At 54.4% G+C, this 20,714-nt stretch overlaps 1 protein-coding gene and 1 long non-coding RNA gene across 2 annotated transcripts in view; both read right to left on the bottom strand.

The window, feature by feature from the left end:
* Window positions 1-15,082, bottom strand: part of SLC38A10 (solute carrier family 38 member 10) — a 38,601-nt gene extending 23,519 nt beyond the window's left edge. Inside the window, exons 1-8 of the mRNA XM_030013195.2 lie at window positions 14,819-15,082; window positions 13,372-13,489; window positions 9,819-9,864; window positions 7,756-7,849; window positions 6,384-6,527; window positions 4,501-4,625; window positions 1,075-1,177; window positions 83-265 (exon numbers count right to left, since the gene is read on the bottom strand). Coding sequence (XP_029869055.1) covers window positions 83-265; window positions 1,075-1,177; window positions 4,501-4,625; window positions 6,384-6,527; window positions 7,756-7,849; window positions 9,819-9,864; window positions 13,372-13,489; window positions 14,819-14,929 — 924 coding nt within the window. The 5' untranslated portion in view covers window positions 14,930-15,082. The remainder of the gene's footprint in view (window positions 1-82; window positions 266-1,074; window positions 1,178-4,500; window positions 4,626-6,383; window positions 6,528-7,755; window positions 7,850-9,818; window positions 9,865-13,371; window positions 13,490-14,818) is intronic.
* A 4,177-nt stretch (window positions 15,083-19,259) lies between these two features.
* LOC115341725 lies at window positions 19,260-20,131 on the bottom strand. The gene is made up of 2 exons (XR_003923499.2): window positions 19,994-20,131; window positions 19,260-19,390 (listed from the first exon to the last, which is right to left on the bottom strand). It is a non-coding gene; the product is annotated as an uncharacterized LOC115341725 (long non-coding RNA).
* Between the last annotated feature and the right edge of the window lie 583 nt (window positions 20,132-20,714).

Genomic DNA, 20,714 nt, shown 5'->3' with positions numbered 1-20,714 from the left:
TCACAGTAGCGCTTCAAAAAGCAAGTTTCAAAGGTGCACACCAAGGCAGCCAGCTGCTCCTGGCCACACAAGAAGATCTTACCTGCTGCTCAAACAGAAGGGTGTTCAGCGCCTGTCTGCACGGGAGAATCATCATCGGAAACCCCACAGCTACCGACATCATGAATCCCACTCGAATCATCTCCGTCACAAGGTTGGAAGGGAAGTTCATTAGGACGTTCCCAGCAATGGCTTCAGTGTAACTCACATAGCCAAAGAAGCCCACCTGTCCGACAGGAGGGGAAGTGAGCGGATGGGGTTTGACTGCAAAGCACATTCATATCTGCTCTTTACAAAAGGGTGGAGGACAGCGTCCTCCTATGAGTTAGGACCAGCCAGCCAAGGAGGGAGCATGGGGCCACCTCCACGGGCAACCTGCAGCACCCCCAAAAGTTGAGACAGGCAGTTAATGAATAGTGGGACCTTCCTAAAAGCAGAGGCAAGTTTCTCACCAAATACTGGGGTCTTTCATAGAGGACGTTGCAGTGAGGGAACGCTGCCACTGCCTGTGACACAGACCAGTGACATTCTGCTTGCTGCCTGGGCCACAGACTGGCCCCCTCCAATGAAGGAGGGGCTGTAATGATTCCCCACAGTGGCCTAGCCCACAGGGCAAGGCTCTTCTCAGGAATTATTAACTCAGTTTTATTAACCGGTGCTTTATGAGGCATAACTTCCTTCACATCTTTCCAATTGCAACAGGCTGAAAGAAGCTTTCCTAAACTCTGGGCAGCATCTCCAGCTCCAGGCTGGGCCCTGGAAGGCAGACAGCAGGCTGATGCACATGGAAGAGCTGGGTCTCCACTCTGCCTCCACCCAAAGAAGCATGCCACGCTGAAAATTTGGACTCTCCAAATGCCTCCTGCACTGTTCGGTTCATCATCTCCCATCTAATTTTACTTCCATCAAAATGACTTATCTTTCAGAATAAACACAGATAAGCAGAAACCAGCCCCAACTGAAGATAAATCATCATCCCTGATGCCCCTCCAGAGCCTGACTTCTGGCAAGGAAAGAGAACGGGAAGTTTCTTACCGTAATGTAAAAGGTGGTGACCACGTTTAGGGAAGAAGCAAATATGGAGCTCATGATTTTAACAGACGGCTCATCCAAGCTATCATAGGTAGGCAAGACCTGACTGTAGAAAAGGGTAAATTATTTAAGGAAACTTTCTGCAGAGAGAGAGAAAAACCCAACTTCAGCACGTTCTCTGCCTCAGCCCAGCAGCAAAGAATCCCTGACACCTTCCCCCTATGGAGCATAAACACTCGCTGCTATTCCACAATTTATATTGCTAATGCCAAGAGATTTCAGAACACTCATAACTTTAAGTGTTGCAAAAATATTCCTGCTCTCCCCACCCCACCACGTGGAGCTAAACGTGTGATGTAAACATTTTGGTTCAAAAGTGTTGCAAAATGAATGACCGTTTGTTCCAGTGAAACACCAGTGGCACCAGGCCAGGCAGCGCATTGCAGATTATTGTTCTTGGAGCTCTCTATGCTGATAATTAAAGCAACGCAGTGTTTACAGAGTAAAAGCAGGAAGAAGGTTAGAGCATCACACTGTCTAAAAGAAAAGTTAAACAAACAAAACTAAATGCAGCGCCTGTCATATTTCAGCGCTGCTGCTAGATCTCAGTTCATAGAAAGCTGGGAGCACCAATTACACAGGATTTGGGGTATTTACAGACTTGGAAAGCATGTGGAATGTACTTTTTGACATCAGGTGCATATTTTAGCAACTCATTAACCTCTTGTTACTTTAATTCAAGTGGCTACATCCTGGCTTCATGTTACTGAAGTAACTCTCACGAGAAGGGGGCGAGCATCCAGTTAGATGGGAAGGGGGTATCCCCAGCTCCAGTGGGCACAAAGCCATTAAGAGAAAGTGTGTCAAGCTGAGGCCAAGCAGAAAAATCCTTAACCCTTAATCCCTTAACGTCAAACAGTTCTGCACAAAGGAAGCTGAGCACATCGGCTCGCAGGAACCCGCGACACACACGCGGGGTCTGCAAATGCAGCACCGTGACAGCCATTTACCAGCAGGGAGCGAGGAGACCAGCTCCATTTCGGATTCCTCCCTGCCCTCAATGCAGCGACCTCTGCCAAATTAACCAACTATGTCCTGTACTTCAGCCCCACAAGGGGAAGGGAGCCAGCCAAACATCCAGGCCCAAGAAGGAGAGGAAAGGAGGGAAGCAGAGAGGCTCTGCAGTGCATGGGATGGCACAGCCAGGCCAGGTTCGCATTAGTGCAGGAGCAACAGCAGTGACACGGGAAAAAGAGCCGTGCAAAGCCCAGCTGCACCCAGGCTTCCTGCGATGACCTAACTGCACCCATTTGGTCAACTTGGGTTTGGAGGATCAGCACAGTGTCCCTCAAGCCCCCACGACACGCTGTTGGGCCCTCCTGACCATCACCATTTCTCAAGGCAGAGCAAGAAGACAAGAAGCATACAACAAGCAGCATGTCCTGACACGCCCAGGGTTTATTTTTAAGCAAAATGACTGCACTGAAGGCCAGCAAAGGTTCAGGGATCCTCCCCTGCATTATCTGTTACACTGCACCTCAAAGAGGGCACAAGTAGATGGCTCCTCCTGAGCAGAAAGCAGGCAAGTCAGCACAAGCATTAAGACCAGTCTCAGAGAAAGCAGCCTTGCTTCAGAGATGGCCAGAGCTACCTCAGAGTATCTGTTCTACACCTTCACTGTAGGGACCACCTTGTACAGGCTCTCTGAGCACAGTACTAACTCAGCCTGCAGGGAACTGATGCTCACAGAGGCAATGAACAACATCCTGACTTTTATTGTCCCTGTGAATTCAGCATTTTTGCATCCATCTGCACCAGAATAGCCATCTCCAGAAATTAGAAGTTTTCTCCTGGAAAGCTCTACTGACACTTCTTTAATTAGAGGGTTCAGTGACTTGACCAAGGTCACACAAGGAGTCTGCAGCAGAGGTAACCCTGGAGTCCTCGCATTCCCAGCTCTCAGCTCCACAGCAAATTTCCATGCTACATAACTGTAGAGGAGTGACCTACTTTGCAACTTCAGCAACAACAGGATAGCTTTTAAAAAGCAAAGGGTATTGAACTCACAAGTAAAGCAGGGTCAAGTTTTTCAAGCTAGAATAATAGTGCATTTATTTGTCCCTACTGTATGCTGCATTTACGTGCTGAAGGAAAAGGATTTCTGCTTTATGTTATTTATTTTTTAAAAAGGCGATTCAGAGGTTAGCAAAATTAAACCTACCTAGCTGAGAATAACATACTTAGAAAGACTGCCTGGGCTGAGGACAGCGTATTGCCCTGATGCTTGGAAAAACCGCATAGCTTTAGGTTCGGCTTGCCACGTAAGTGCTGTAATGGAGCCTATATTTAGGTATGTGCACACTGGTCCCGACCAAATGATTTCCCTGCATTTCCAACTCCCAGCAAAATTGTGCTGGGTACTGTGTGGCTACCATAAGGAAAAAAAAAAGAAGTTGGAATTTAAAAACTTTAAAATGTTAACAAGGTAAAGCTGTAAAAGAATACAATTCCCTTCGCCAGTTGCAATAGAGACATTAAACAGCAAGACTGGAGCGTGTTCGGGTAGGAACTGAGCTGCCAAGAGAGCCGATAAGTGGAAAATGATGATTTGGATCTTGCGTGTGGGTGTAAACACAGCAGTCTGAACAAATTTTATCTGTCACATTCATTTACTGTTGGCATGCTACCCATTTGCTAGAACTACAGGGGGGAAAGCCCAACTCTGCCAGCCTTCCAAATGAGGATGGTCTTTTCCGTGTCCACATTTGGATTTACACTTCTATTTAAAGCCTGTTACTATTCTGGCCAGGCACGTATTGCTCACTTGCCATTTTGGTGCAGAAGGTAATGCTGCTAGAAACGTGAAAACAGCCTGGTCTGCCGTCACGTCCTTCCACGTGCCAACGGAAACCCTCATTAAAAGCAGGTAACTGGAAACACACGAACAACTCTCCAAAGCCAACGACTGTGCGATCTTCTGAGTATTCTCAAAAAAAAAAAAATCGAGGAAGCAGAGAGCAGCCGGGAGTGTACGCTACCCTGCAGGGGGCCCTGCGGCCATTAGGCAACACAGCCCCGCTGCCTTTCCTGGTACTAAATCATTCCCTTCAAGAAACGGGGGAAATTCATCACTTATGCAGCTGTACCAGAAGCAACGTGCATTATACTGAGGATCTGTTTGGCCCAAATGATCTTGTGTTGCTCAAGTACAAAAACTCCCAAGTGAAATATAACTCCCTCCCACATCTAGGTAACAAAAGGGTCACAACTGAATGAGATGCTGTATTTCAGTGGGCTGTAAAATATTTTGATTAAAATAAAATAGGAAACCAGATGGTATCTATCCCTTGCAGATCCTCATGACCCTCTGCCCTCACAGAAACTCATTGCGCACCACAACTGCCAGAAGTGGGAATGGCAGGTACTTACGACTGACAGGCGAAAGACATGCCAAAGATGGGGATGCAGCGAAAAATGCCCTCCCAACGAGTGTAACTAACTCGCTGCAGCCACTGCCCGCTGAAGAGGCCATGCCTGAAGGACGACAGCACGATCTGTAGCCAAGAGAAAGAAAAGGGGTTAAGATCCAACCCAAAACAACTTTACGGCAGCAGTAATGCCGGTGCTAGGATAAAAGGCAGCATGTGGCAGCTCTGCAAGGAACAGCTTACACTGCCTACCACAGCCCAATCTCTATTAGTCAAATTCCCCAGCTCCCCACCCCACCCACACACATTATTAAAGCTCCCAGCAACCTCCATAGGCCTCTTGCCACCAAGGATCCTGGGGTGTATTTTAAAAGATCTATGACATTCCCCCCTTGTTTGATGCCATCAGACATCATAGCACGCACCAGGGTGGAACAATTTCCACTGACACATTTAGCTGGGAGAATTGTTGTTCCCAGCAATTTCTTTTGCGCTTTTTTAAACACATTTTTAAATCCAAACGGGAAGCGACATTTGCCTTGGAGAATCCTGTTCAGCAGAGAGAGACAAAGGTTCCTAAAACAGGACCCCACCTGCACACTGCTACTCCAGAGCCATTTAACAACACCAGTTCACCAAAGACAAGGATAAACTTCAGGAAAACAGGGGGAGCAAGGTACCCAGACGAGGCCAGGGGAGCTCTTTAGCCATTGACAGAGAAGCTGGCAGGCATTGGGTTGCACAGGAAACAGAAGGTAAATATGTCTGAATGCCTGTTTATAATATCGCCTGAATGGGGGTTTTCTAATCCCCAGAGATTATGTTTTAGTGCAGCCAACTCTCATGAAATGTTGTGGTTTTCTTAAAGGCACAGCTCCTGGAACACGGCAGTTTTGTAAAACACTCATTTATTTACGGTGTCCAGCCTCCTTACAGAGGCAAGCTTAGAAGCGTGACCCAGCACAACCTACTAAAAAAAGTTAAGTGGAAAGAATTTCCACACCTCCCTTTTCTTCCTTTTGTTTCAGCTCTTCCAGTCCTGAAATTTGGGAGAGATAGGGCTGGGGCTCCACGAACAAACCACATGAGCATCAGTGAGGAGAAACTTGAAGTCATTAAAAAGCAAGTGAAAGTCTCCACCACTCAGTAAATGGTGCTATACAATGGGGCTTGGCCAAGCCAAACAGGGCCAGCTTTAGGTAACTCTCAGCTTACCCTACTTAATCCAAATGGTCAAGAATCCATTCACCTCAGTGAAGAAAAACTTTTCTAGAAATATCTAAGAACAAGTATATGCCACATACCAGACTTAAGGCTTTACGAAGCTTTCAACTCTCAAGAAATAGAAGTGCTGGTGTCTAACAAATAAAACTACTTGCAGCCTGAAAGACATTAACCATCAGCTGCAAAAAAGCATGCAAAGTACATGCTTGAGTTCTTAACGAGAGCTGCCTTCCCCCTACAGATTAGAAGCATTGAGGTTTTCAAGGCAAAACACTAACGCATGATGAAAGTCCTTCTGCTTCCAGGCGCTCTTCCCCACATCTTCCATCCTTTGATTCAAAGTTCAGAGCCCTAAATTATAAGACACCAACAAGCAGAATAAACCACAGCTTGATTTGTGGTTTGTTATTATTTGTGCCACCGCAGTCCCTAGCATGTGTAATAGCTTACAGACCCGCTGGCCAGTTTCTAGAGTCTGTACCTCCCCACCTCCACCAGCTCAAGAGCACAGGCACCCAGATCACTCATTATGCCCGGGACTAGCAGCACTAATTATCAGGAAGGACATTTTAAACTTGAGGCCTGCACCTGCAGGCTGTCCCAGTGGGAACATCTGTGTTAAAACAATAGGAAAACAGCATTCCCAGCGTCAATACTCACCACGAACATGAACACCGTGTAAAAGATCAGAGCCATGGCACTGAATGACTGTATGGAGGCCATCATGTTCCTCTGGAGGCTCAATGGAAGTACAATGCACAGGGAGACGGCAAAGAGCAGGACTATCCGGAAACTGCCAGACACCTGGAAAAGGGACCTGCATAAAGAACTGGAGCACGGAGGATACTCAAAACATCCCACCAAATTAGCAAACCCTGATGTGGTTAACTTTTCCACAGTGAGAAACAATGCAAAGCCAGGATTGATTTCAAATGTGAAATTCTACTTCCGTACGTATTTAAAGATTTGATGCTGAAAGCTTGCCGTTTCTTTGGCTAGGTCTGTGATTAGCTTATACAGTCACTGGGTGCCACTGTTGCTCTACACAGTGCGTGACAGGTCCATCCTGAAGTGGAAGTATTTGGGGGGGGGGGGGGGGGGAAGGTGTTTAAATGCTAATCCAGCACAAGCTATTTAGGTATTTTCATGCAATTAAATAAAAACTAAACTTACTTGGGAGACAAGAGACTGAAGTCTTGAAAATTCTGATCCAGAAAATTAATCAAAACCTCACATTGGTATTTATTATAGCAGAACACTCTGAAATGCTTGGAAATATTTAATACCTAATTTGGCTGCAGCCACAACGCATCTTTTTAACTTCACAGTCCCTTAATCGGAGCTTAGCAGCATCAGGCGGAGCAGATAACAGCCCCGCCAAAAATCCTTCCACATGTCCATTTTGCTTCCCCACATGGCCCTCGCGCTGGCTCCGAGTGCTGCTGCTCAGAGCTCTCCAGAAAGAGCAGCAAGAGCCTCCTGCCCACAAGGAGCACCTCTTGCCACCATGCGTCTTGAGCCAACACTGGGCTCATCGCACAGCTTATTTTATCTTAAGGAGGAGGCAGGCGCACAGTAACTTTGGCCACCAAAACAGCAAGGGACAGGACAAACATCCCTCTTGAACTAGAGGGCTGCAAGCAGATGAGAGCTCAGACAGAGGAACTGTCTGTCACTACACTTTAGGGGCAGGAATTAAGACAGGAAGCATCATCTCCTCCAGGAATCTGCTCCAGAATTAATAGAGACCAAGTTAAAAATACTTCCTTTGTTGGAAGTGCCTCATTGGAGGTTTTACACATCTAATTGTTCGCCGTACGTCTGGGCTTCCAGCGCTTCATAGAGCTAAATGCTCTGTGCACAAGGCATGCCATTACAGCTCACCATGAGGTGACTCCACAACGCCCCGTGCACTGCTGAGCACACTACTAAGGCAGGATGCTCTTTGCTGTATCTAAGGCACACACAGCTCGATGCAAGAATTAGGACCACTGTCTGCATTGTAGATGTGATCCAGTGAGGATTTAGTTACCTGAAATCCAAGCAGCCGAGCAAAGAAGTTGGACCCCAGATCACCAATGACAACATAGAAAGCAATGCAAGTTCCCAGCATCAGCCCAATCATGCTGCAAAAACAACAAAATACACAAAGGTTAGGAGACTGGAGCAGGAACCCTGGAACACGGCCCCTGCTCCTGGGCAGGTGTGTGTCAGCAGTCACATTCCCAGTGGATTTGTACTCTGCACAGCCCTCGTGAGAGGACGAGGCTTTGTTAATGCTAAGGCTACCTTAGAGACACCTGGAGACGCTGCCTGGGACTGCCGTAACTGAGCCTGCGGCGATGGGGCCCCCACAAATGACACGTGAGTAGTGAGAACACCGCTACGTGTCCTGCATGAAGCTACAGTTCATACGCTGGGAGCAAGAAACATCCTACATACACTGCAGCTGCTGCTGAAGGATTAAGACAAAGGTTTAGCACTGACAAGGTCGCAAGGGCTACATCCTGCACACAATCGCAACAGCTAAAGATTGGTTAGGATCCTACTGCACCTCCCAGTTTACCGAGGAACATCCAGAAGAGTTAAACGGAAAACAGCTAAAAGGGTACATTTAAAGTGACTTAAAATCTTGTGCAGTCATTCGCTTGTGTTCAGAGGTAAAGCAGCCTCAGTGTGCCTTGCTTCAGTGTACATCCACCCTCTTAACACAACTTTCTGGCAAGTCACAGTGGAGACGAGCCCCAGATTTTGCTGAACCCACACCGAAAACAAGTTTGGCAACCAGTAGTAAAGTAGGTTTTCCGTCTACAGGGATACAGTGGGCTGCGAGCGAGCTCTCACAGCTGTATGAGCAAGCTGCGCATCACTACTGATGCTAGAGGGGAGGACCATGCTTCTGTCATCAGGCTTGTGAAGGGCAGGCCACCAGTTCTGCATTCAGCCTTGGTAAAATAAAAACCAGAGAACTTGCATCCACCTTGCATCCACACCTAACATCTCGGCTAGAGATGCCGTTCTGGTGACAACCCGTGCGTGGGTTTAACTGCAGTTTGGAGCCACAATAAAAAACAAACCTTGGAGATGGCAAGCACTCCTTTATTTCTTGGAAAAACATTTAAAAGAATCAACAAGAGGTTCTCTCAGCCCCACACCCCACAGCAGGCGCCTACCATGAAAGTCTCGATACCAAATCGGTTCTCAAACTTCTTTCCACAAAATGGACCACACTTTAATGAAAAGATTGTCTTATGAACTGCTTCTCCTCCCATTCATGATTGCATGGACCACTTTCCCTCCCAGTTCCAATTATATAACATCCCTGTGGCAATTACAGCAATTGCTTGCATGGACAAGTAACATCTGAGAAATATTCTGCGTATTTTTAGTGTTCTGCAGCAGTGTGCAGCTGGGGAGAGGGAAGGAGCCAGCACCACCGACTGGCCTGGGCTCAAGACGCCTCCACCAAAGAATCTCTGCTGGAAAAAGCAGTGGTGTAATGATGTCCCATCGCCCATCACGACTGCTGAATGAGACCTGTGGGGGAGCTTCTCCTTGCATTGGGGTCATCTGAGGAAGCAGAGTCTGTCCTGAAATGGAGACAGGATTTCCCCCCACAAAGCATCTCCTAATGCAGAGGAAGGCAGCCCCCGCTGCAAGGAGCAGGCAGGACCAGAGCAGCTAAAGGGTGGATCCGAGGTACTGAACGCTCTCCCTCCCACTAACTCACGGCGATCTTGGCAGGGATTTCACCCCTGGAAAACGGCCACAAGTGACATGCCCATGATTTCACAGCACACGCAGCAGAGCGGGAGATGAGTTCATTCCCCGACTTCTGTGCTCCCACTGTCTGGAAAGCACTCCTGTCTCCATGCAGGAACAGGTGGGATATGCTGAAGGCGACACCTGTGAGCTGTGCTTAGGGGATCTCACTTACACTCTTGTTCAAATTCTAGGTGGCAAGGAAGACTTCTGGGACCAGAGAAGGCAGGAGGGTAAGAAACGAGAGCGCAGCAAGGCCACAAGAGGCTACAAAGCAATATTTTTCATTAAAGAAAACCAAACTGTTCAAGCTTTAAAAAAGCAGCAGATTACCTTGTTTCCACCAACATTTTTCCTGCTTTTCCATAGGCGTGAAATGCTGGCATAAGAGGAAAAAAAAGTTGCAGTTAGTCAAGGAAAGGTCCAGAACGTGGCACACACGTCAGTTCAAAATTAAACAATAACAGTGACAAAGGGCAGCGCAGCGGGAACCCACCGGTGTTATGTTTTGGGGCTGTTCCCTGCCCACCCTCCCACTTTCTTTTTCAGACATGCCCTCCACAAACTGAAAACCACATAAGACAGGAACAAAGATGAGGAAAAGATAGAAAGCAGGTTTTTTTTTTTTTTCTCTTTAAAAAAAAAGTGGTGTGAAGTAGCAGTCACACATGGCAACCATTAAAAGAAAGTCAGCGCGGAAGAGAAAATATGCATGTATAAGATGCTGTGTGGCAAAAAGTTACTGCAGTGCAAAATTTCAATCAAACTCTCATTTTTATTTTTATCTTCCCACTATAACTGAACCGCCTGACGTTGCTGGATGGGAGATCTGAGATGGTGCCCAGAATGTTCAATCCCATACCCAGAATACCCAGTATTCACAACCCACACCAAAGGGCTGCTGCCAAGAGACTTTTTTTTTTTTCCCCCTCCCATACTTGGGTTGTAGCTTGTAGCAGAAAATAATCAGTAGTCTTTAAATCATTGTTTTTTTTCTTAAAAAGAAAATGCCAAGAAAACTCCGCTTGTATTTTTAGATCTTACTGGGTAGAATGGGAATTGAGACCTCCAGTTCCAAGCACAGACCACATTGCCCAATTCTGTCAGTCTTTTAACTGCAGAGGTCCAACATGAAAACCACCACCCTGGATTCCCCTTTGTCTTCTCTCAAGGTACAGCACACATTCCTGCAGGCCACCAGAAAACAAACTTTGTTTGCTTCTGGAAGCATCTTCAGCTATTTTAAATACACAAACTCTGATTTCTTTGGACACTGCTTGAGCTAAAAATTAAGGAAACAAGATGTTCTCCCACAGAATGAGAAAAAAGCATGGCAGGAGACCCACAGCAGAAAAATAAACCGGAGCTGTTATGTGGGGTAGCACTGAAAATAGCCGATGGCTTGGTGACAGACCGGGTGGAACAACCGCCACCAGGCGCGCTGCCCGAGTGCGAAGAGCGGCCGCACCGCTTTGGCCTCCAGCTCTCACCTCGTTTGGGAACTCGCAACCATAAGGGGAAAAGGCAACAGCCCTTGGGGGATTCAGTCACACATCCAAAGGGCCAGGGATGAGAGAGGGGAACCAGCAAGAGGAAAACATCCCTCCTGGTCATCAATGAGCCAACCTCTACAAGGATTGCTGCTGCTCCACTGCTCCTGCGAGCTCCTCTTACACATCACACTGAAAGGTAGGTGCCTCCAGAAAACAGCTACAGCTGCCGGCAATCGTCTAGGCCGGAGATGCTGAGAAACAATCGGTCTCCTTGGCTGTTCTGAAGTGCTGTTCTAATGAGAACAAGCCTTCAAACACTATGTCAGATGTCCCCATCTGGGGACACTGGAAAAATTGGATCCTTTACCTTCGCAAGGAGGAAGGAGACGACGACTGTAAAATAAATTGTACAGTCAAGCATCTTCGGAATGGGATCTCTAGATGCCTAACAAGCTGGGCAGAGCTGAATTGGCTCGGTAATTAGAGAAGCCCTTTTAAACCAAGTGTGGTTACTAGAACGGGCAGCCTGTATTTCAGCACTTTTCTCTGCAGGGAGTGGAACTGAGCTGCCTCACAGGGGTGCAGCGTGCTGCTGACGGGGTCGGTACCCAACACAAGTAGTCTGCGAAGACCCAGGCCACTTTCAGCAGCTGTAAGGGGAGGCATGAACTCATCTCCTGGCTAAAGTGTGTCTGGGAACTGCATCCCACTTCTTGTCCTCATATGTCCAAGGCCCTTCCCTTCCACACAGTGCAGGAGAACAGCAGCAAAGAGCAAAACATTTTTAATAGCTAACCCCTTCAGGCACAGAGCGCTGCTGAGCGAAGACGCCCGGGCTAGATATCAGCCTGTTGCAACCCTGGCTCTTTTGTAGCTGTAACGATCACTCTCAATGTTCCTCCGGAAGGGACTGGCTGACCGAAGTTAATTTGCAAAACTTTCTTACATCTTTCAGCACTGCCAAAGCCTCCCACACAATCAGCTGCAGGGGCTGCCAGGATCTCTCGCAGATGTACCAGGGCACAAGCCCATGGTGACAAAGGCTGTCTGTGTGGAGCTGCTCAACCTTGATGCATTAGGATGCATTATAGCAGCGCTGCCTTTCCTCTCAGGGCTGTCCCTCCCGGTGGCACCTCTCCCAGGGCAGAGGGAGGGAGCAGAGGCATTTCTTTCAGCGCCAGCGTTTGCGTGCCAGGAGGTGCCAGGAAGTTTAGAAGCATTACTGGCCCTCTGTGTATTCCAGCCCCTTGGCTTCAGAGAGTGCAGAGGATCCCTTCTTCCCGGGAGACGCTCCAAGGTGGAGGGGACTCTCTGTACTTCGGGGAAGCAGCATACACAAAGACGTGTTGTGAGGGGGCACGGAGAGGCAACCCAGGCAGCTGGGCTGGGAGCAGCAGGGACAAGTCGGACGCTACCTGGGGGCTCCCCCTTCCCTCCAGCACCACAGGCACAACCTCCCAGATCACAGAACTTCTTGATCTCTTCAGTTTCTAGCAGATATAACTTGGCAGAAGCCAAGATGTGCAGCCCGGTAACAACACCTCGGGCACTCTGAGGATGGAGGAAACCCATCTGTCAACAACACGGTCAGCGAGCGAGCCATGCATTTCTTTAGTTCTTTTCCCAAGGCCAATGCCAGCCAACTCTCTCCCCCCCACGCCAGAGAAATAAGGGAAACCGAGTAAAAGACGACTTTTCCTGTCGTTTCACATGCCGATGCAGAGGACTGGAACCCGACCACCTCCTCCTACCCCCCAAGTCGGTCAGAATGAGAAGCGAGGTCACAAGCAGAGGCCAACCCTGGCGCCAGCGCAGAGGCGACGAGCTCTGAGGAAGAGGGCTGGCAGAGTCTGCCAAAAACCCACACATGAATCTTGCAGATGTTTTTATTTTCTTGGCCACTTGGAACCTTGCACACTCTTTCCTCTCTGCTCTGCCATAAACGCGCACACAGCTCGGATCCAGGCGGCCCGAGCTCCATGCCAGGCTCTCCGCTGGCAGAACCCGATGTCCTCGGCAGCACACTGGGTGGGGAAGCTCGCGGCTTTTGTGCCGAGACCAATAATTTACACCAGACACCCACTACGCCAGCTCCCGAAAACTTGGGTTTTGATCAGTCAGTGCTGCATCTCCTCCCCTGCCCTGCAGAGTCAAAACAATTCTGCGCCTATTCACTGTCAAGAGCAGAATTAAACCCTCACGTTCCCCTGGGGACATGGGGCAGGGGGGAGAGACTGACAGAGGAAGACAACACAAATTGAAAACTACATCAAGAAACCATTTGCTATTCCAACAATATCAGTATGAAAGTTGTAAATTAAGAGGTCAAAGAAAAATTGCAGTTAAAAAAAAAAAAAAACAAACCAACAAGCCCTAGAGCTGAAAATTCTCACCCAGGCCGGGGTAGGTCCTGCGCTTGCTGAGATTGGCCGATTTCACCAGGAACATGCAGGATTGATGAGTCATCCAAGAACAGAAAATCAGCAGCAGAGCTCCCAGGACAATGCCACACTGAAACGGGAGAAGAGAGGGGAAGAGACAAGCGCAAGATGGAAAGTCAGTCATTCCGCACAGCCTTATTGCCGTCCCTTACCCCCTTTAGGCTCCCTCACATATTTCCAGCCACACTTTTGCCTGTTAAGAGAGTTCCCTCGACTTCAGAGCAGCCAGGAGAAACATGACGTACAAACTCAGTTTTACTCTCCGTAGCCCAAGGACAACACGGAGCAGCCACCTGTTTCCCACAGCTTCCAGTTGCACCAATTTAAGCACCGAAGAGTGAACTGGGAGCCGTTTGTGGAGCAGAACTTCCACAGCTCCCCTCATTCATTCCCCCAGTGCTCTACACAGCTCTCAGCAGCTTCACACAGAGCAAAGAAAGACCACTCCTAATCCCGAGGTGCAAACTCTGTTGTAAATTTATTTAATAAGAACTATTTGATAGCGTGAACTAATTACCAAGCTCGCTACCAGTGCTGTCCTGCCTTGCTGGTTCATGCATTTGCAGCGGGGGATGTTAAACACTGGACACTTTTTAAGCAGGTGACTTTAAAGAGGTACAAGTGATGCCAGATCTTTACCACAGCCATCCCCTTTTCTGCTGTATTTAAACCTGGTGCGGCCACAGGGATGGCGGCAGCTCCTGGAGAGGGGGAGCAGGGGCACAGCTCGGCATAAGGGCTCAACACCTGGTTTGCAAACACCTCCGAGCCAACCCATGTTTATCATACGGATAAATTCTTCAATTGTTTTTCCCTTCTACTCACAGGAAAGGCAGAAATGGTTACCTGCAGACCTCACAACAAGGAAAAACGCACAGTTTGGTGCAAAAGGTCTCAGTCTATAGCGGTTCCTTCGCTGACCGTCCTCTACCAACCACCCCAAAACACTGAACCACCCTTCAAATTGGGGCCAGGGGCAAACGTGCCCCCGACTGCCCTCCCCGGCCCCCAGGACTTGGGACAGACACTGTGCCGAGGAACCCGTGGAGACTTCCAGCTGACAAGAGAACGGACCGACACACCCAGCTCCCAGCCCCACACGGGGGTCTCTCGGCGGGGGGGGGAACGGTCGACGGTCCCCGATGTCCCTCCCGACCCTCCCGGTGCCTCTCACTGGCCTCAGAGCAACGGGGACACCAGCAGGACCGCCCGGTTCGGTGAGACCCGGGGGTAGCCGACCCCACCAGTCTCTGCCGGAGACGGCGACGAGGGGGCTAACCGGCCGGCCCCGCCGCCCCCGGGAGAAGCACCCCCCAGCACCGGGAACCGGCGGGGGAGGGGGGGAGGAACGGGGGAACACCGGCGACGGGAGGGCGGCCCGGGACGGCGGAGCGCTCACCTGTCGGAAGCAGAAGGGCACGGTGAGGACGCTCACCCCCACGATGCTGTTCACCACGTTCATGATCAGGCCCCAGTTGGAGCCCGCCGCTGCCGCCGCCGCCGCCGCCATGACCCGCGGCGGGAGCGTCCCCGTGGCGCGGGGTCCGGCTCGCAGCCGCCACCGCCGCCACCACCACCCGCGTCCCCAAGCGACTCCTCAGCCACCCGTGCCCGCCATAGCGGTGACCAAACCCGACCCGCCCCCGTCCCCGCCGCCGGCCCCGGCACCGGCCACAGCGGCACTTCCGGGTTCCGCTGCTCCGCTGGCGCTTCCGGGAAGTCAAAAGGACGGGTAATGAGAGGAGAAGGGCAGAGCGGCGTCGAACGGGCTACTCCTGCCGCCTTGGAGGACCGTACCCGCTGCTCCTGGGAGAACTGGGGTGGGAGTGAAACCGGGGTGTCCCCCCCCCCCCCGGCCCGGGGGAACCCCCCGAGGGGCGGGCACGCGCCTGCAGGTGCAAGCACGTGCCCGCGCACGCCTGCGCACGTGCACCAGCACCCCTGCAACCCCCCCCCCCCCCCCCCCCCCGTGCAGATGCAGGCGTGGGTCTGTCTGTCCGTAGCGGGGGTACCCCCCGCAGCCTGCTATCGGGGGGGTGGGGGGTGTCCGAGCCATGGGTGCCAACCTCCATCGGGCACCCACGAGGCCACGGCGGACGATCACCCAACACCCGGGGGGGCTCCCTGCCCGCCGCAGGCATCTCCCCCCCAGCCCTGCCCACCCGCCTGCTCGCTCTTCGTCTCCTGAGGAGGAGAAAGCAAAAAAAAGAAAGAAAATAAAAGGAAAGACGCGGGGGGCTCTGGACGGCTCCCCCGGGGCCACGCACCACGGCAGGTCGGAGCGGCGCACGCCAACTGCACGCTGCCGTTGGAATGAAACACGCGGCGCTTGTATAATTTGCAGCAATTGCAATGGGTAACCGCAGGAATTCGCTCTACAAAAGGTTTGCAGGGAGGTGAACACGCCTGCCTAATTCCCTCCAGGTGCCGCACGGGCTCGGGGGCCGCCGGCGGCGGCAGTGCCGGCTGCGTTTTCCCTGCCTGCTGCGCCGGGGCCGTGCCTGCGTCCCTGCGTGTCCCCCAGGTGGGACGGGGGGGGGGTCCCCTGGGGGCTGTCGCCGCCTTGGTCTGGGGGAGCCGCGGTCGTGGCCTGCGGCGCCCGGGCGCGGGACGTGGTACCCCGACATGGGATGATGCAGCACCCAGGCACGGGACGAGGGGGGCTGCAGGGGAAGGGAACCCCTGTGTGCTGCGGGGGTTCCCCTGTGCCCCCAGGAACGCGCAGCGAGGCCCACGTGTGCGTCCCCCGGGACCACCCCGCAGCCCTGCCCCGGCACCCGCCTGTCGCCACGGGCTGGGGGTGGCGTGGAGCTGGGCATCTCCCACCCACGGGTGCCCGAGCACCCGCTGGGGAGGGCAGAGCCGCCGCCGGGCGCCGGCGGCAGCCACCCGCCATGCCGGGAAGGGAGAGCACCTTGCTCCCGTGCAGAGGAGACATCTGCAGCGAGTTAGAGGGGAAATCATGTTTATCCAATTAGCGTTACACGGCCCCTAACTCAGCACTGGCAGAAAAAAGGGCTCAGGTGGCTTCTCCGCGTGTGAGCAGCCGCCGGCAGCCAGGAGCCCGGCAAGCACCGAGACCCGGCCGGCTGTGAGTCCCCGCGCCGTGGGACGGGGACGCTGGGGGAGCAGCACCCGCTCTGTGGCCCCCGACCCTGTCACCAGCCCGGGTTAGCGAGCGCCAGCTCGGGGACACGGTGCGGCGGGGGGGCACGGTGGCCCCAGCTCCAGTGCCCCGGCGCTCTCCAGCATGGCAGGCACCGACGTGGGGTCACCAGCACGAGTGGAGCCACCGGTGTGGGTCACTGGGACAGGCTGGGACAGCTCTGGCACTGCCCGGCTCCCCACACAGTGCCGGTCGGTGCTGCTGGGACAATGTGTTTCCAATCACTGCGTCCCCAGCCCCGCTGCAATCCAAACCACCTGCGGCCGCTCGCCTGCAACCCATCAGCTCCCGGCTACCAAGTAAATGGATCACACGCCACGGGCTGGCCACCGCTTGCCGTGGCACCGCAGGCAGGGACAGGCAGCTGCCGCTTCCCGGGGCAAACCGGAGGCTGGCATTGCCTGCAGCCCCTGCCCGTGCTGGGTGGTCTCCATCCCACCCCCATCCCGGGCCCTGGGAACACTGTTGGCACGTGCATCCCCTCCAAAACTAGCCTATTCCTCCGGCGGGTGCCTGCGGTGGCCCGTGGCCCGGTGCCCGGCTGCCAGCATCCCCTTGCAGTGCCATGGGACAGCCGCGCTCTCCTGACCGGCACCGTCTGCACCGTGCACGGCACTGGGGGGGACACGACCGGGACTCCCAGGGTGGCACCGGGGCTGCACCCCAAGTTGGGTGCTGCTCAGGGTCCTGGGGAACCCCGATCCCCTCGGTGGTGCCAGGCTCAGCCTGGGCAAGCCCCCATCGCTCCCCTTCACCAGCATCCTCATGCACCTTGCTGGGGGGAGGATGAGGGCCCCCACCCCGGCTAACCCACCTCCTTCCCCCCAAAATCAACAGGGGCTCAACATGCTGCTGCTCAGCAAATGGGAAAGGGAACGGGCTGTGAAAGGGGTGAAATAATTAGACAGATAAGGACTAAAATGAAGGAAAGCAGAGCTGGCCGTGGCAGGGGGTGGGGGGGCATCCCGCAGTTGCCAGCGGGAGCTGCTGCGAAGGGCAATTACCACCAGCCCAAAGGGCACCCTGCGAGCCAGCAGTATATTTATTGCTCGTAATAACTGCCCAATATTGCAGCGGTGGCCACGTGCTTGTTGCTGCCTCCTCCTCGGGGTTATTTTCTTTATTTATCCCCCCCCAGCAGCCCCGGGAGCAGCAGCTCCCACCCGGCACCATCCTCTCCTCCTGCGCCACTGCTCCCGGGGCTCATCCGTGCCCGTCCCAAGGGACCACAGTTCTCTCCAGCTCCTCAGGTGCCTTCAGCTGCTCGGCCGTTACTAACAGCCCAGGGCCAAATCCTGCCTCTAGCATGTGCTGGGGTCTCTGTCCAGCCATCTATCTGCGTCCCAGCCAAGGCCAGACCCTCCCCAGCAGCGCCAGGGCCATTTCCCCGTCGCAAACGTGCCAACAGCAAGCGCAAAACTCCCTGGAAAGCGCTGAAGCCCCCTGCACCCCCAGGAGCACAGCCAGCCACCGGCACGAGGAAATGCCAACCGGGATGGGGACTGGGACAACGGGCTTGCACCGTGGACCCCCCAGCCCCACTCAGCCGGCACGGCGTGGGGCATGGCATCTCCGGCTGGCTCCTGGAAGCCGGCAAAGGGCAAAGCAAGGCCCCATTTGTTTTGTTAGCACGAGAGAGAGGAACGGAGCTGGCGGCAGCATCCCTACCGCGGGATCTGCCGGGAAGCCCCGGCGGCTCAGAGCCCTTCCCAGTCCTGCTCGATGGCCCAGATTCCTCCCGCCTGGATTTGGAGCCACGGAGAATAAACAGCCCCAGAGGGCTGCCGGAGCCGCAATTACTGTAATTAGAAAAGGTGGCTTAGGGCCGGCTGGGGATCCCGAGCTGTTTTATGAAAATGCAACACCCCCCCCCGGGGAGGTCCGGCAGCTGCTGGGGCTGGGCAGGGAGCGCTGCTTTGTCTGACGCTGCTCCGCGGGGATGCACGCACCTCCGTGCACGTGCACGCGTGTGCTTGGGTGTGCAGGCACGTGCGTGTGTGCACACACCGTGCTGAGCAGAACCAGGCAGAGACAGATTTGCAACTCTCACGGGTGGTGGTATCCCGGGAAAAATGTCCCAGTTCGGCTCTGCCCGGTGGGATGCAGGCATGGGAGGTCCCATCCCTGCCCCACCATCCCTTCCTCACTCACGGCTGGTATTTGCCTCTGCAAGAATTCACCTCGGTGGCAGCTCCAGGTCGGGGGGCTCTGTGCCGCAGTGTGCCGTGGGGCTCGCATGAACCACCCAAGGCGCAGGGCAGCTCTCCCCCAGGACCACGAGGTCCCCGGGGGCATCCCTGCCCTCCATTCTCTGCCAGGCAGCTTCCCTGGGGCGAGGGGGGCACAATGTATGGGACTGCAGGCTGGGGGGGGGCCCCAAGTGCAGAGTCCCGGAGGAATGGGAACCCCCTTCCCAGGCTGCCAGGGCAGAGTCCGCTCATGCCACAGCCCAGAGGTGGGTGCACCCGAGGGTCTGCGCCCACGCACCACCCAGAGCACCCCGTGTCCTCCCCTCCCTGCAGGGGTCAGCACCCACCGCCGAGCAGGCCAGGGCCGCTTTGCTCCCTGCCGCGGCCGGCCCCAATGACAGATGCCTGGCAGAGCCCAGGAACAACCCGGCAAGTATTTAAAAACATAAATTAAAACAAATTGCGTTTTTATATTGCAAATAAGGGCAGTTTTATCGGTTTTATTGCATAACAACCATTAATGAAGTGCAGTTTCAGGCACCTTAATTGCTCAGAGACTAAAGTTCAATCCATATCTGCGGTGCAGGCTGGAAGCCGCCGTGTGTCATGCGAGTACCTGGCAGATTGGAAATGTAAATAAATTTATGGTCGCTATTAGGAAAATGGAGGAGAGGGACCCGATTTATCTGGGCGAGAGGCGGTGGGGGTTAAACAGCATAAACCGTCCCAGGGGGAGGTGAGAGGCTGCGGTGACACCCCCCCCAACCCCGGTGTCACCCCAATGTCCTGGCACATGAGCTGGGGGGTCCCGCAGCCTGTGCTCGCCGTGGGGTGGATTTCAGGGCAGATGTCCCCCCCAGGGCATGGGGAAAGCTGGGGCTGCCCGGGCCGGCGGACCCCCGCGGTGATGCAGAGCGCCGGCCGGTAAGGGGGGGCGGGGGGGCTGCACGGGGCCGAACGGGACCTCCTCCCCCCCGCCCCAGCATAACACACGCGTGGGCGTGCAGGGAAGGCACAGCCACACACGCGTGTTTGTGCGAGGCACACAGAGCCGTGCGAGCCAACGGAGGACAGCAGCACCGGGGCCGAGGAGACCCGCGGGGACCGGACGGGGATCCACCCGCGAACACGCACCCGCGAACACGCGGGACACGCATCAGACGGGCCACCGCGCCCCCCCGTCCCCCACCAGCCCCGGCACCGTCACAGCCGCACGTACCATCTGTACCGAACCGAACCGAACCTGGCCTTGCCGTACCGGGCCGCTCCTCCCGCCTGCGCGGCACCGTGGGACAGAGCCCCGCCCCCTCCCGGAGCGCGCGCCGCCGGCGGGGGCGGAGCCACGCGATAGGCCCACCTCTCCTCTACGCGCATGAATGGACGCACCCCGCCCCGCCCCTTATAAGGCATCTGGCGCGGCTCGGAGGGAGGAGCTCGCCGGCGTTCATTCCTTCCCCTTCGTCCCGCCCCCTCGCCGCGGTTTTACCAATCAGAGCGGCGCGCCGGGCCCCCCGCGGGCGCCGGCCTTTGTTTGTGGAGGGCGCCGGGGCCAATGGGCGAGCGGGAGGGGGAAGGGTGAGCCAATGAGCGCGCGGGGGGAGGGGCGAGGCGGGGCGGCCGCTTATGGCCCGGCCCGGCCACGTGCTCGCGGAGCCGCCACCGCCGTGCCCGGGGACACGGAGCAGCCCCGGGACGTGTCGAGTCCCGGCCCCGCCGCTCCCTTCACGTCCCACTCTCCCGGGAAGACCGAGCCCCCCCCCTGCCCGCCCGGAGCCGCTCCCCACGGGTGGGGATGTGGCCGTGACCGCCCCCCCCCCCCTCCGGTAATCCCGGGCCCCGGGGGGGGGCTCCCACCCCGCTGGGCTGGGGCCCTGCCGATGGCCACCCCAGGGGCGCGGTGCTCCGGGCACCCCCCCCCAGCACCCGGCAGCCCCAAGGAG

This window comes from Aquila chrysaetos, chromosome 5 (genome assembly GCF_900496995.4).
Source record: "Aquila chrysaetos chrysaetos chromosome 5, bAquChr1.4, whole genome shotgun sequence".
NCBI lineage: Eukaryota > Metazoa > Chordata > Aves > Accipitriformes > Accipitridae > Aquila > Aquila chrysaetos.
The sequence above is the reverse complement of the archived record's forward strand: the minus strand, read 5'-3'. Positions and strand labels throughout refer to the sequence as shown.